General features: G+C 43.5%; 2 protein-coding genes across 14 annotated transcripts in view; both read right to left on the bottom strand.

Annotated features, from left to right (window-relative positions):
• GOLGB1 (golgin B1) overlaps nt 1-12,791 on the bottom strand; it is a 103,494-nt gene that overhangs the window by 16,066 nt on the left and 74,637 nt on the right. For all 13 annotated transcript variants that reach the window (XR_005059909.2, XR_005059910.2, XM_017676608.3 and 10 more), the window contains one exon: nt 9,926-10,104. Coding sequence is in view for 11 of the 13 variants with exons in the window: in XM_017676608.3 (XP_017532097.3) it covers nt 9,926-10,104 (179 nt within the window). In the remaining 2 variants the exon portion in view is untranslated. The remainder of the gene's footprint in view (nt 1-9,925; nt 10,105-12,791) is intronic.
• LOC140848131 (uncharacterized) lies at nt 3-6,325 on the bottom strand. The gene is made up of 3 exons (XM_073230389.1): nt 6,290-6,325; nt 5,337-5,504; nt 3-3,467 (listed from the first exon to the last, which is right to left on the bottom strand). The coding sequence occupies exons 1-3, from the start codon at nt 6,323-6,325 to the stop codon at nt 2,964-2,966; spliced, it is 708 nt and encodes a 235-aa protein (XP_073086490.1). The 3' UTR covers nt 3-2,963.

Below are 12,791 nucleotides of genomic sequence, written 5' to 3'. Positions count from 1 at the left end.
AAAACACAATCACAGTAAAAAATATACTTCTGAGACAAAGATGAATTATTACATATTTGAAGTAGTATTATGGGCTGCAGAGATGTAGTAAAGAAAATACATAACCCAAGTGGAATTTATATTATAAACAGAACTATGCAGCAAGATGCTGCTGCTGGCTCTATCACACAAGAAGCATGAGACCCTGGGTAAAGGTTACTTAATCTCTCTGAGCCTCACTGATAAAATGGAAATAAACAATCTACTCCATAAAATGTTGAGGACTAACTGAGTGTCTTGCAAGTGGGTGTCAGCCCCGGGCAAGTTTGCTATGGATTCAGTGTGACCAAAGAAATCGACAGCAAAATGTTCTTGCGGTGAAAGGGTTTATTACCTACCCGGCTTGTTCTCTGGCAGTAGGTCAAGCACTAGCGTCTCTGCCTCTGCCCAGAGCACTGGGTCGAGTTCTCTATATAGCACAATAATGGCTTATTGTCTAAAGGTGTGGAAGCAGCAGCCCAGCAACAGGCCAGTTACATCATCAGGTGGTGGATAAGTTCAGTGAGGATCCTGGCCAGAGGAACCCCAACTTCCCCACATTCCACCCCTCCAGGATTCTCGCCTTACAATCTACATGCTTTCAATCTTCCGCAATGGTCCCTGTGCAAGAAAGCTGGAGCACTGTAACCAGATTCCACAATAGCAACAGATAACAACAACTTAAGAGATAATAAAAATTAAGATACAGCAAGATTTTGATACAAAAATTATAATAATCCTCAAGCCAGAGAAGGTTCCTAATAACAAAAATTATAATCCTCAAACCAGAGGAAGTTCCCAATCCACAAAGACTTTAGGGGTGATAAGACACATATTTTAATGCCACCAACATAGGCAAATCTTGTCCATAGGTAGGATGCATGCAAGAGAGTGGTCCTGTGATAGGACTGTAGCAGGAAGGGGGTCCCAGGTCTAGTATACCATACTTTTACTCCTTTCCCCATGGGGGTTATGAAAGGTCTATATACAGTGCTACTGGAGGGACATGCACTGGCCATACTGATGAAACAAAACTCCCCAGTAAGATGCTTCTACCTCTGGCCGTTCAGGATATACTACTGTGACCTTTGGCGGCCACTCTGCTGTTATTCCAGGCATACACAGGGGGCCAGCTTCCAGGCCTCGTCCCCAAGGTGCCAGGAGAGCCAGCCATCGTTGGTCCATGTGTCGAAAGGTCCAAGGCCACATCCACTCAATGGAGTCTCCGGGGTTCAGTGCAGTCAGTGCTGGCAGCAAGATGTTATTCTAGTGGCCAAACCTCGGCTTCAGTAATTCTTCCTTGGTTTGTACTTGCAGTTGTATGGGAGAGGCAGCTATATATGTTAACATGTCTACGGGGCTCAGGGCTCTCTTTTGGGGTCTCTCATTCAAACGCCATAGTACAGTCCATAAACAGACTGACCATCCCTGCAGACTATTGGTATCTGACTTTAGTCCGGATTTTAACAAGCCATTGTGCCTCTCTATCATGCCTGCTGCAGTAGGATTGTATGGCACATGAAACTTCCACTTGATTCCCAGCTGTCGTACCCCTTTTTGCAGTGTAAGTCCAGTAAAATGGGTGCCCTGATCACTCTCAATCACCTGTGGTCAGCCATAGGCAGCAAAGAGATGCTCCAGGCCTCTTTTGGTTGCCTGCTGGTCTGCACAACAGGTAGGAAAAGCAACCAGAAGTCCAGTAGCTGTGTCCACACAAGTCATCGCGTACCGATATCCTTCTGACACAGGTAGAGACCCAATATAGTCTATCTGCCACCTGACGAGGCATATAGGCCCCTTAGCTATTGTTCCATGTTGCTGTGGAATTCGATGTAAGTCTTTTTTGGAGCACACAACACACTCCTGCCGGGTTCTACTAACTTCTTTGAAGGTCAAAGGCAAGCCCCACCAACAGGCTACAGCCCACATTGTCTTTTGCCCTGCATGCAACAAACGCTGATGTAGCCATTGGGTTACATCAGAGGCAGGCTTTCCTTCTAACCAACGTATCTGGGCCAATTTATCTGCCTCATCATTTCCTGGGGATGCCAGTGGCAAATGACCTGTCACATGGTATACTGTAATTATTTGGGTCTGACCACAGGCCCATAAGTCTTGCCATAATTCTTGCCCCCAAAAGGGTCAGTGACCAACCAGCCAGTTGGCATGGTACCAGGTTGGTAGCCACAGGTCAAGCCCTGATAGCCCAGCTATCAGTGCAGACAACTATAGGGGAGGGCTCCTGGCTGATCACAAGTCACACCGCCTGCAACTCTGCCCATTGGCTGCTCTTCCCCTTACCATCTTCCATCGATATTGTCTCAGTCTTAGGATGGAAAGCTATGGCCCTCCATTTTGGGGGCTGCTCACAGCTGGAGCCATCCATATACCATGCATCTTCGGGTACAGGGGCTCTTCCCTCCCAATAGGGACTCTCTGCTACTAATGGTTCAAAGCAAGTTCTTCCTGTTTTTCACTGGTATATGTCACCGGCCCCAACAAGCGTTGGAGTTCTTCACTCAAGGGGCTACTAGAGAGAGCACTACACTGCTGTAGGTAAGCACCCCACTTGGCTAGTGTGGGTGTTTGTTCCACATCACTCCTTGGCTTTTGGGTCCAGTCTCGTACCCAACCCAATATGGGATAGGTGGTTATTATTACCTTCATCGGGACCATTCCAGTAATGGGTTCTGTAGCCAACAAGGTGTGATACACAGCAGCCAGTTGTTTTTCTATCAAAGTGTATCGAACCTCTGTCCCCTTCCAGAGTTGTGACTAGACTCCAAAGGGTTGGCGAGTTTGTTCAAGCCGCTGCCAGAAACCCCAGCTATAACCATCTTCAGTGACATGAACATCCAGCTCATAGGGCCTTGATGGGTCTATCACACTCAAGGCCTGCACGGCCTTGACTGCCCATTTTGCTGTAGTAAAGGCAGATGCACGTCTCATCCCAGTCCCACCTGATGCCCTTTCGTACCAACCGGTATAAGGGCTTCAGAATTTGCGCCAAGTGCGGTATAAACACTCTCCAGTAGCCTAGAAGACCCAGAAATTCCTGCAGCAATGTTACAGTTGTGGAAGTAGGAAGGCCTGGACTTGCCTATAACTGCTTCTGGTATAACTTTGGTCTTACCCGACCAGACGACCCCCAGGAATTTAACAGACAAACCAGGTCCCTGAACCTTGGCACTGTTCATAGCCCATCCTTTCTCCTGTAAATGTTGCAGCAGTCTAGGTGCTGCACCTTCTAGATCTGAAAGAGAATTGGATGTGAACGTGACATCATCAATATAATGGTACAGCCGCACCGTTGGCAGTTTCTCCCATGTAGCCAAGTCCTGGGCTACAAGTCCATGACAGATGGTGGGGCTGTGGAGGTATCCCTGTGGAAGGATGGTGAAAGTCCATTGCCATCCTTCCCACGTGAAGGCAAACTGTTCCTGACATTCCTGCTCAATGTCAATGGAAAAGGAGGCATTAGCAAGATCTACCACATAATGGTATGTTTCTAGTTCATGGCTGAGGGTATCCATCAAGCCTGCAATAGAGGAGACAGCAGCATGCATAGGGGGTATGACTTTATTCAGTTCTCTATAATCCACAGTCATACGCCAGGAGCCACCTGGCTTTTTTACAGGCCACACTGGGGAATTGAAAGGACTATGGGTGGGCTTTATAATACCCACCTTTTCTAGATCCAGGAGAGTTTCTGCAATCTCTTTATGCCCTCCAGGCAGTTTGTATTGTTTGGTACTAGTCACCCGCCGAGGCACAGGCAAAGCTATGGGCAGGTGCCTAGCATGTCCCCTCAGAACTGCCTTCACCACACGTACCCTCAGTTTGAACTCACCTGCAGTGGTCTACGACCATAGACCCTGCAGGATATCAATCCCCAAAATATAGTCAGGGATAGGAGATATATACACAGTGTATTCTTTTGGGGGTAGACGCCCTATTCCCAAAGGGATCTGGGCTTTTTTCACCCTGATAGCCTTCCCCATGTATCCATCTATGATAGTGGGGGTCCCAGGGAACTGCTCAGGGTTACCATGAATCAGTGAACATTCAGCCCCTGTATCCAGAACCAGGACACATTGTATGTTCACTGGGGACCAATGGATAGCTGTTTCAACATGTGACCTCTGGTCACCACCCACCCCGTCTCTCAGCGCAGATACCTTGACCTTTCCCTCAGTCAAACTGCATTCCCCAATCACCTTCCTGTGTGGGCTCAAGTGAGGTTGGCTCATACTCCAGCAGGAAGTCTTGCAAACACACAGGCCGGACTCGTGGCTCTGTCTCTGACCTCTGCCTCTTTGGTCTTAATGGCTGGAACTGCTGCTCTGGTTTCAGCTGTTGCCATAGCTCCAGTAAGATCCTGTTTGGCTTCCCATCTAATTTCCTTCCATCTGCTCCTGCCCATATTAAATCAACCCACATCTGGGTCCTCATAACCTTCATAGGGCCCTGTAAATTCTTCTTGTGAGTAACAGGTCTTATTTCATTCCGAATTCTCTTTGCTTCTGCCTCTCCTAAGTCTGATAGTGTATGTGTCACTTTGCTTATGGGGCTTCCCTAAGTGAGGAGAAAGAATGGCCACTAGAGACCCAAAGAGGGATGTAGGAGCCCTTTGAAGTACAGTATTTCTCATCCCAGTAGTGAAAATCTCTTCATCTGGGTTATAATTCTCTGGACTATAGATGGCATTTCTTACGCCTAGCTCTCATAGCACCTGTTGGAGTTCAGCATACGTCTGCCATCTAACAGGAGAGGGTGGCAGATGACCTGGATTGGGCCAGACAGCATGAATTGCAGCCATAAGCCAATCGAAGAGGGAGTGACTCCCGGGGGTCTGATGTGCATTTTGTAATCGCTGCCTCAAGGCACGCTGCACTATCAGGGAAGACAGCTTTCCATCTCTGAACAATTCCATCCACCCCTAAGCCCCACAGATGCAGGAGCCAAGCTGATATTGACTCTGAGAGCTTCTGCCTAAACCGAGAGCCCAAATCCACCAGCTCAGCCTGAGTGCAGGGGCGGAGCATAGAGTGCTCTCTGACCTGGGGAGGGGGCATCTCCTCTCCTTGGGGAACTTTCAGCTGCTGGGTTTTTATTTTCTTTACAACCACTGGGTGTGCTTTTAATACTGGAGGGGCCAGTGCCTCCGGCACCACCCCTTCATCCTTCCCCAGCTCCTTCATTTCTGGGGCTAACGGCACTTTTCTCTCCCCTCCCCTGAGTGCCTCCTCTGCTACAACCTTTACCTTTTCTACTGTGCCTCGCAGCAATGCTAGTTCAGTCTTCAGAAGCTCTCTTACCTTCAGCTCAATGCTTTGCAGCTGATGTTCTCGTGCCACCTCCGCCTGTGCTTCCCTCAGGAGTTTGTCCTTTTCTTTGATGGCATCTTCCTCCTTCAGAACACCTGGCAGCACTGCCTCCTTCAGAATACATGGCACCTTGCTGCCGGCAATCCTGTGCTGCCTCCTCTCGCATCAAGGCCATCTCTTTCCTCAGGGAATCCACAGAGGTTTGCACCTCGCACTCTCTCGTGCTGCCTCCTCCCACATCAATACCATTTCCCTCCTCAGGGCATCCACACACATCTGCAGCTCTGTTCTCCTGCCACCTCTTGAAACAATGCCAGTTCCCTCCCCAGGGAATCTACTGAAGTTTGCAGCTCACATTTTCGCACCACCATTTCTTGGGTCTCCTCTGTAGACGTTTTTAAGACTGTGAGAAGCAGCCAACCCAGAGTCTCTGCTGCCTCACGGGCACTCTAATTCTCAAAGGATCTGCTTACTATATTGAGAGCCACCCCTATTGCCTCAGGTGTCACCTCCACTTGCCTCCAGTCCTGGGGTGGGGCCCAGGGCCCAGTCCTCTAGGAGGCAAGCCACCTCAGACCACATACCCGTTGGGGGACGATCCACTGTCTCCCCATTCACAGGGGCAGTCCACTGAAGCACCCCTCCCAGAAGGGCAGCCTGTCTTTTTCCTTGGTCAACAGTGAACCCTGCCCACTTTCACCAATTGTCTTGCCAATGGGTTTCAGCCCCGGGCAAGTTCGCTATGGATTCAGTGTGACCAAAGAAATCGATAGCAAAACGTTCTTGGGGTGAAAGGGTTTATTATCTGGCTGGTTCTCTGGCAGTAGGGCAAGCACTAGCATCTCTACCTCCTCCCAGAGCACTGGGCCGAGCTCTCTATATAGCGCAATAACAGCTTATTGCCTACAGGTGGGGAATCGGCAGTCCAGCAACAGGCCAGTTACATCAGGTGGTTTAAGTTCAATGAGGACCCTGCCCATAGGAACCCCAACTTCCCCACACTGAGATACTATCCGTCATGCACCACAGAGCCTGGCACTTCATAATAAATGAGCTGTTAATATTTCTTTTTATTTATTCCCTGAATTTGGCTAAGAGGGAGGCTTCTATTTGACCCCAGCTAATTTTCTGTAGCACTAGCAAAAATGGCCTCTCTTTCATATTCATTAAGAAGTTCTATTTCTTTCTATACTATGCCTGAGAAAACCCATTGGGATTGCAATCATATGTCTGCAGCATCTTTTCACTTTGAGAAGTACCCATATCCCTGTTTTTCCCAATATACAAGATTTTGTTTGAACCATATTTGACTTTTTGTCTTTCTCTCATGAAATAAGGCAAAATGGTCCCTTTTTTTCTAATGACATATACCTGTCATGAAATAATCATGCTTTGCTAAGAGGTGATTTAGAATGTAGTCATAATTTTTTCAAAAAGGCAAAGCTAAAACTTAGGAACTAAAAAACGTATTTTTTTATTACAGGGTACTATTATAAGAGGCATGGGAATTTTCTAAAACACCTTCTTTGGTATTTTGCTAGGAAAAATTAGAACAAGAAAGGGGGAATGTACAAGTAAGCATGCACAAGGAAGAGCACAATCTTCCATAAAAAGTCTCAAGCTGACATTATTTTGGAAGGATGGACAAGTGGTTATGGTGTGGAAAGACACCCTCATTGGAGAATGGGGCTCAGGAACAAACCTGATTACTTAATAGAACTCGGCCATCAAAGGGCTATACCTCACCTACCCCGTAGGTAGAGAAGGCAGAACAAGGCAGAATAAGCAAACCAGGGGCCACAAGTGGAAAAGAAAGGTTATGGCATAAACCCAGGCTTTTGATAAGCCAACCCCAATGCCAATAGACACTTGAATAAGATACACTAACACTATCATGTTTGAAAAGCTCATTTTTCCCAGATATTTCTAATCCCACCTATTTCAAGAGCAAAACACAGGAAGTCTTGAAGATACTCAGCTAAAGAAGCTGGTTCTAAAATCAGTGAATCAAATCTGTATCCTCATTTTCTTCTTCCTTCTGAAAGTGAAGTAAAATGTCTTCCTTTCCTTCTCCTAATTTACTCACTTACATATATTTAATATACAACTTTATTTTTCTTCCAAATTGCTCTAAAATAATTTTTTTCTCCCCCCTTTTCTCTTTCCTAAGGGTCAGTTTTATAGGGAATATATCTTTCAGAATGCTCTTTGAGGAAATTTAAAGAGGAACAGGTGGCTGCAGAAAATAACCCTTTAGAGCTTCGCAGCTCTTCTTAGGTTTACACTGGAAACTGGACACAGTGTTTTTGTAGTTCCAGGTGTCTGGAGATAATATGGGCAACGCCAAGGTGCTGCTCTGATGTGGTCCTGATCACCTCTAGAAGGCCCTAAAATCAACTGTCAGCATGTATATCAGGCAGAAGATACAGTGAGAGCAGGATCGCTCAATAATGAGCTAAGATTCTAATAGAATAAAACTGGGCAGCTATTCCTGGGAGTGGAGAGAATCAAATTTGTTAGAAACACCGAATTACAAAATCAATCAGAATTACAGCTCCTATTATAATTTTGTCTGCTCTAATAGTACCATGTAGTACTTATTCATCTTTAAAAGAAAAGGGCATGAATTTCTGGGTCCAGAGGAGGAACAGATACATTTCTCCTTATTCCTCCCTTAGAAAGATGGAGAAAAGAAGGTGGATCAGCTAGAAACTCTAGGACTTGCAGGATGACATGGCTGTGAATTCACTGGTTTTTCTTTTTGAATTCTATATATCCCACACTGCACCAGGGAGGATATAGCAACTTGGAAACACCAGTGAGTGCCAAGAAAAGTTTGCCTCTCTTGCCAAAGGACCAGAAGGGGCAGCCTAGTGAGACAGAAACAATAATTAGAATAACCAACCCACTCCAGGCAAACACTATGGAAAAAACACAGTTATCTTCCTTCCCCCATTGACCAAATCCCAGTGGATAGGCTAGACTGACAACCTTGCCTGAAGGTAACTAGGTGCACCTAACCCTCCTTGCAGGTGCTGTCAGGAGAAGCCAACTGTGCACCCTGGACTGTCACCATCACCCAGTGGTAAAGAGGTGCCTCTCTCAGACCACCCCCACCCCCCACCCCCACCGTGGTGTCATCAGCGGACACAAACATGGAGCTGGACATCCATCTCCACCTCTGACAAGGTAGCAAAGCATTCCTCCCTGCCCCTGCAGAGGTAGTATCATGAAAGGCCAAAAGGGAAGTTTGGACTTTGGAACAGAAAAATAAAATATCCAAAATAAAAAGCTAATTTAATGGGCTCAATAGTAGAATGGAGGTGATGAAAGGAAAGAATTGGTGACAGTGAAGAGAGAATGATAGAAATTACTGAATCTGAATGAAGAGGAAAATTGTAATCAATGAATTGGATTTCATCAAAATTAAAAAGACTTTGTTGAGAAGGATGAAAAGGTAAACTGCAGACTGGGAGAAGGTATTTGCAAGCCACATACCTGACAAGAACTTGTCTCTAGAATATATAAAGAACTCTCAAAACTCAACAGTAAAAAATTAACAACCCAATTAGAAAATAGATAAAACACATGAACATTTCATCAGAAAGGATATATGATGTCAAATAAGCCCATAAAAAAGTATGTTAGACATTATGCAAATTAAAATCACATGGGAGAGCATTATATACTTACTAAAAACAACTAAAATATAGTTACAATATCAATGCTGACAAAGATGAAGGATTTGATACTGAAACTGGATCACTCATATCTTGCTGGCAGATGATATGGACATTCTGGAATATAGTTTTGTAGTTTCTTAAAAAGCTAAACATACACTTATAATATGACCTAGCCATTTACACTCGAGCAATTGCCACAGAAAAATGAAAACTTATTGTCCACATAAAAACTTATACACAAATGCTTATAGCATTTTTATTAATAATAGCTAAAAAGCAGAAACAGTCATGTCCTTCAGTGGATGAATGGCTAAAAGAATTCACAGTATGCAATACTATTTGTCAATAAGAAGAATGAACTATTGGTATATACAATAATGTTGATGGATCTCAAGGGCATAATGATAGATGTAAAAAGCATTTCAAAAGATTGCACATTGTATGATTCCATTTAAAAAACATTCCCAGAAAGACAAAATTATAGAGATGGATAATAGATTAGTGGTTGGCAGAGCTTAGGGATGTGAGGGTGGAGCAGGGGTAAAGTGTGGCTGTGAACTGGTAGCACAGGGATGTATCTGTGGTGATGGAAATTTATCTTGGTGGTGGTGCTGGTTAAATGAATCTTCGCATATGATTAAGTTGTACAGAACTACACACACACATACTTGAGTGAATGTAAAACTGGTAAAAATCTGAAAAAGGTTTTTGAATTGTACCAGTGTCAATTTCCTGATTTTGATATTGTACTATAGTTATGTAAGATGGTACCTCTGGAGGAAACTGAGTGACATGTATGTGGGGTGCTCTGTACTATTTTTGCAACTTCCTATAAATCTATATTATTTCACAGTAAATTAAAAAAAGAAAACAAAGGAAAAGCAGGGATTATCATACCTGAGCTGATGCAGCTCATGCTGCCAGGAGACATTTTCCTGCCTGAGCTCTTCTTGCATAATCTGAAATGTTTTTGTCTTATCTTGATACTCCTGAAGTTGAGCCCTCAGTGGACGTAACTCAGTGATTTCTTGGTTCACCTGTAAGTATTGCTGCTGCAGATTCTTCAATTCCTTCAGCTTTCACCAAAGGGAAAGTAAAAGGGTGATTCACACATTGCATTACCCAGCTCTAAGTCATCAGGAGCTTCCCATCCACCAAGTCAGTCAGGCACCACAACAGACTACCAGCACCTAACAGTCCACTGACATATCACTGCAACATGATCTCCAAAATGGTGCACTACACAGTCAGGCTGGTGGGAATCACCCCATGGAGCTGCCATCAAGGCTGTAGAGCCTGACTAACTTTGACACAGCCCCCTGGCTCTGAGGTTCTATGTTGTCTCTAGACCTACAACTCTGACATGGGATAGACTTAAAGGATCTACAGCTTCTTTGTGGGTGGTAAGTCCCTACAACAAGCATGAAGATAGACTGGCTCTCTATCTAGCTATGTGCCCTGAATAGGCTTGTAAACTTTCTTACATGGGTATCAACCTTAACACTAGCTTAGCTGATGGTTATTATGAAGAAGGTGCTAATGCCCAGGCCCAGAGGTTAACAGCACTTAGGCTTTGCAGTCAAGTATCCTGCCCACATTGGTTGTGTGACCTTATGCATGGTCCTTACCCCTTCTAAGCCTTAACTTCTCTCACTTACAAAATGAAGATAATTACAGTACCTCTCATAAGATTATGAGAATTAAATGAGAAAATTAATGTACTTCACACATATTAGTGGTGATAGTGGTGATGACAGCAATGATGATGATGATGATACAATGATGATGGATTTGCCTTTGATAAGCAAACTGTCTATCTATATTCCAGGAATTGTCTTTAAACACTTTTATTACCAGTGCTCATTAAAAGCTTGGTAGTAAGAAATAATGTCATGTTATCTGGGGAAAGAACGGGTCCTCAAACACACATCTCTTTTCACCCACTCTTGGAAACATCACTAAAGTTATAATAAAGGCATCATTTTTTAAGCATAAAACATAAGAAGAAGAAGAACACAAGAGGAGTCAGTAGCAACAAAATTAATTTTGGAAGCTGAAAAGCAGATGCGTAAGTGGAAAGTGACTTAATAGATCTGGGCAAGTCAAATCTTAAGCTGGCAGTAGGGAAAGCCAAGAACCAATATAACTTACTCTGCAGATCTTCAAAAGGTTCAGGGATTAAAAGCACCAGGTATCACTGGAAAAAATGGTGATGCGGGTAGGGAGAAGGAAGTAGCTGCAATAAGGAAGATTAGATGAAGGCTGCTTAGAAAACAACTGTGTCCCTAAATAGCCTCCTCAGTTCCATACTTACTGTTACTCTGACAGACACCTAGAGCTTTATTCTCTGGAGAAGGTAAAAGAAGCATCCCGGGACTATGAAATACCAGGCAGAGTTGAAACTAATGGTACTGCTCTAAAACAAGGATGATCAAGTGAATATATGCTTTCTGAATGCTTGGAGCCTTTCCCCTACTCAGCCTGGAGAGTGCTGGCACACATGCCTTTACTGTTCTTACTTTACTGGAAATGAGAAGTCTTCTTTACCAAATCTGACCTGCCCAAGAGGAATTAAAGATACCAACATGGGGACTACCCACAACAAGCTCAGCAAGACCACTCTTGCAATGAAATTCAGTTGGTAAGCCCCACTGACAAGGTTTTAGATCCTACCTTTAAATATGAAGAGTAAACCAAGGATTAACCCTCACCTGAAGAACAGCTAACATTAAGGAAGAGATGAAAAGAAACTAGAAGAAAAGTAATTAGCAGAGGAAAGAATATAACATACTAAATGATTTCATAAGATAATACTGGAAATTAGAAACAGTATAGCAGAAATTATAGAAGCACCATAGCAGAAATAAAAAATTATAGAGAAAAGCTCATTATGAAAAAATTTCAAAGAACAAAACCACCACCACCATTCTTGGAGAGATAAGAACATATATCCATGAGACAAGAAAAAAAAAGAAACCCTTGGAAATTAGGAGCATGAAAACAAAAATGGAAGCCTCAATATAGGGTTCAAAAGATGAAGGTGAAAAAAATCTTCCCAAAGTACAGCAAAAAGGTAAGAAAATTATAGAAGGTCCTACATCTAAGTAATAGGATTTTCAGAAAAAAGACAACAGAGATAAAGGATGGTAGAAAATAGCAAAACATAAGTCAAAGGAAATTTCCCAAAATTGATGGGTATGACTTTTTAGATCCAAAGGACTAGACAGAATGATTAATGAAAATACACCCACCCCATAGTACATTATCACGAAATTTCAGAACACACAGGACTAAAAGATTTTATGTTTCCAAACAGAGAGAGAGGAGAGAGAGGGAAGGAGAGAAAGGGATGGGACAGGGAACAGATCCCAATCAAAAGATCAGGAATCATAACAGATTTAGACTTCTGAACCACAATGTAAGCTAAAGGCAATAGATTTGTCTTCACACAATTCTGAAAGGAAAATTATTTTCAGCATAGAATTCTATATCCAGCCAAACTATAAATCAGGTATGAGAGATATAAAGAAATTGTTAATAAATTTACCTCCTCAGTTTCTTAGGAGAGCTACTGAATGATTTATTCCAACAAAATGATGGAACAAAACCAAGAGGAAGAAGGTATGGAAATAAAAGAAACAGGAGATCTAATACAGGAGAGAGGTGAAGGGAGATATTCTAGGATGAAACTATACCCTAGGAGCATAAGGAAACTGGTTCATGTAAGAGTGAGAAAGAGACACCAGGAAAATTTTCTTCATGA

This window comes from Manis javanica, chromosome 3 (genome assembly GCF_040802235.1).
Source record: "Manis javanica isolate MJ-LG chromosome 3, MJ_LKY, whole genome shotgun sequence".
Taxonomy (NCBI): domain Eukaryota; kingdom Metazoa; phylum Chordata; class Mammalia; order Pholidota; family Manidae; genus Manis; species Manis javanica.
The sequence above is the reverse complement of the archived record's forward strand: the minus strand, read 5'-3'. Positions and strand labels throughout refer to the sequence as shown.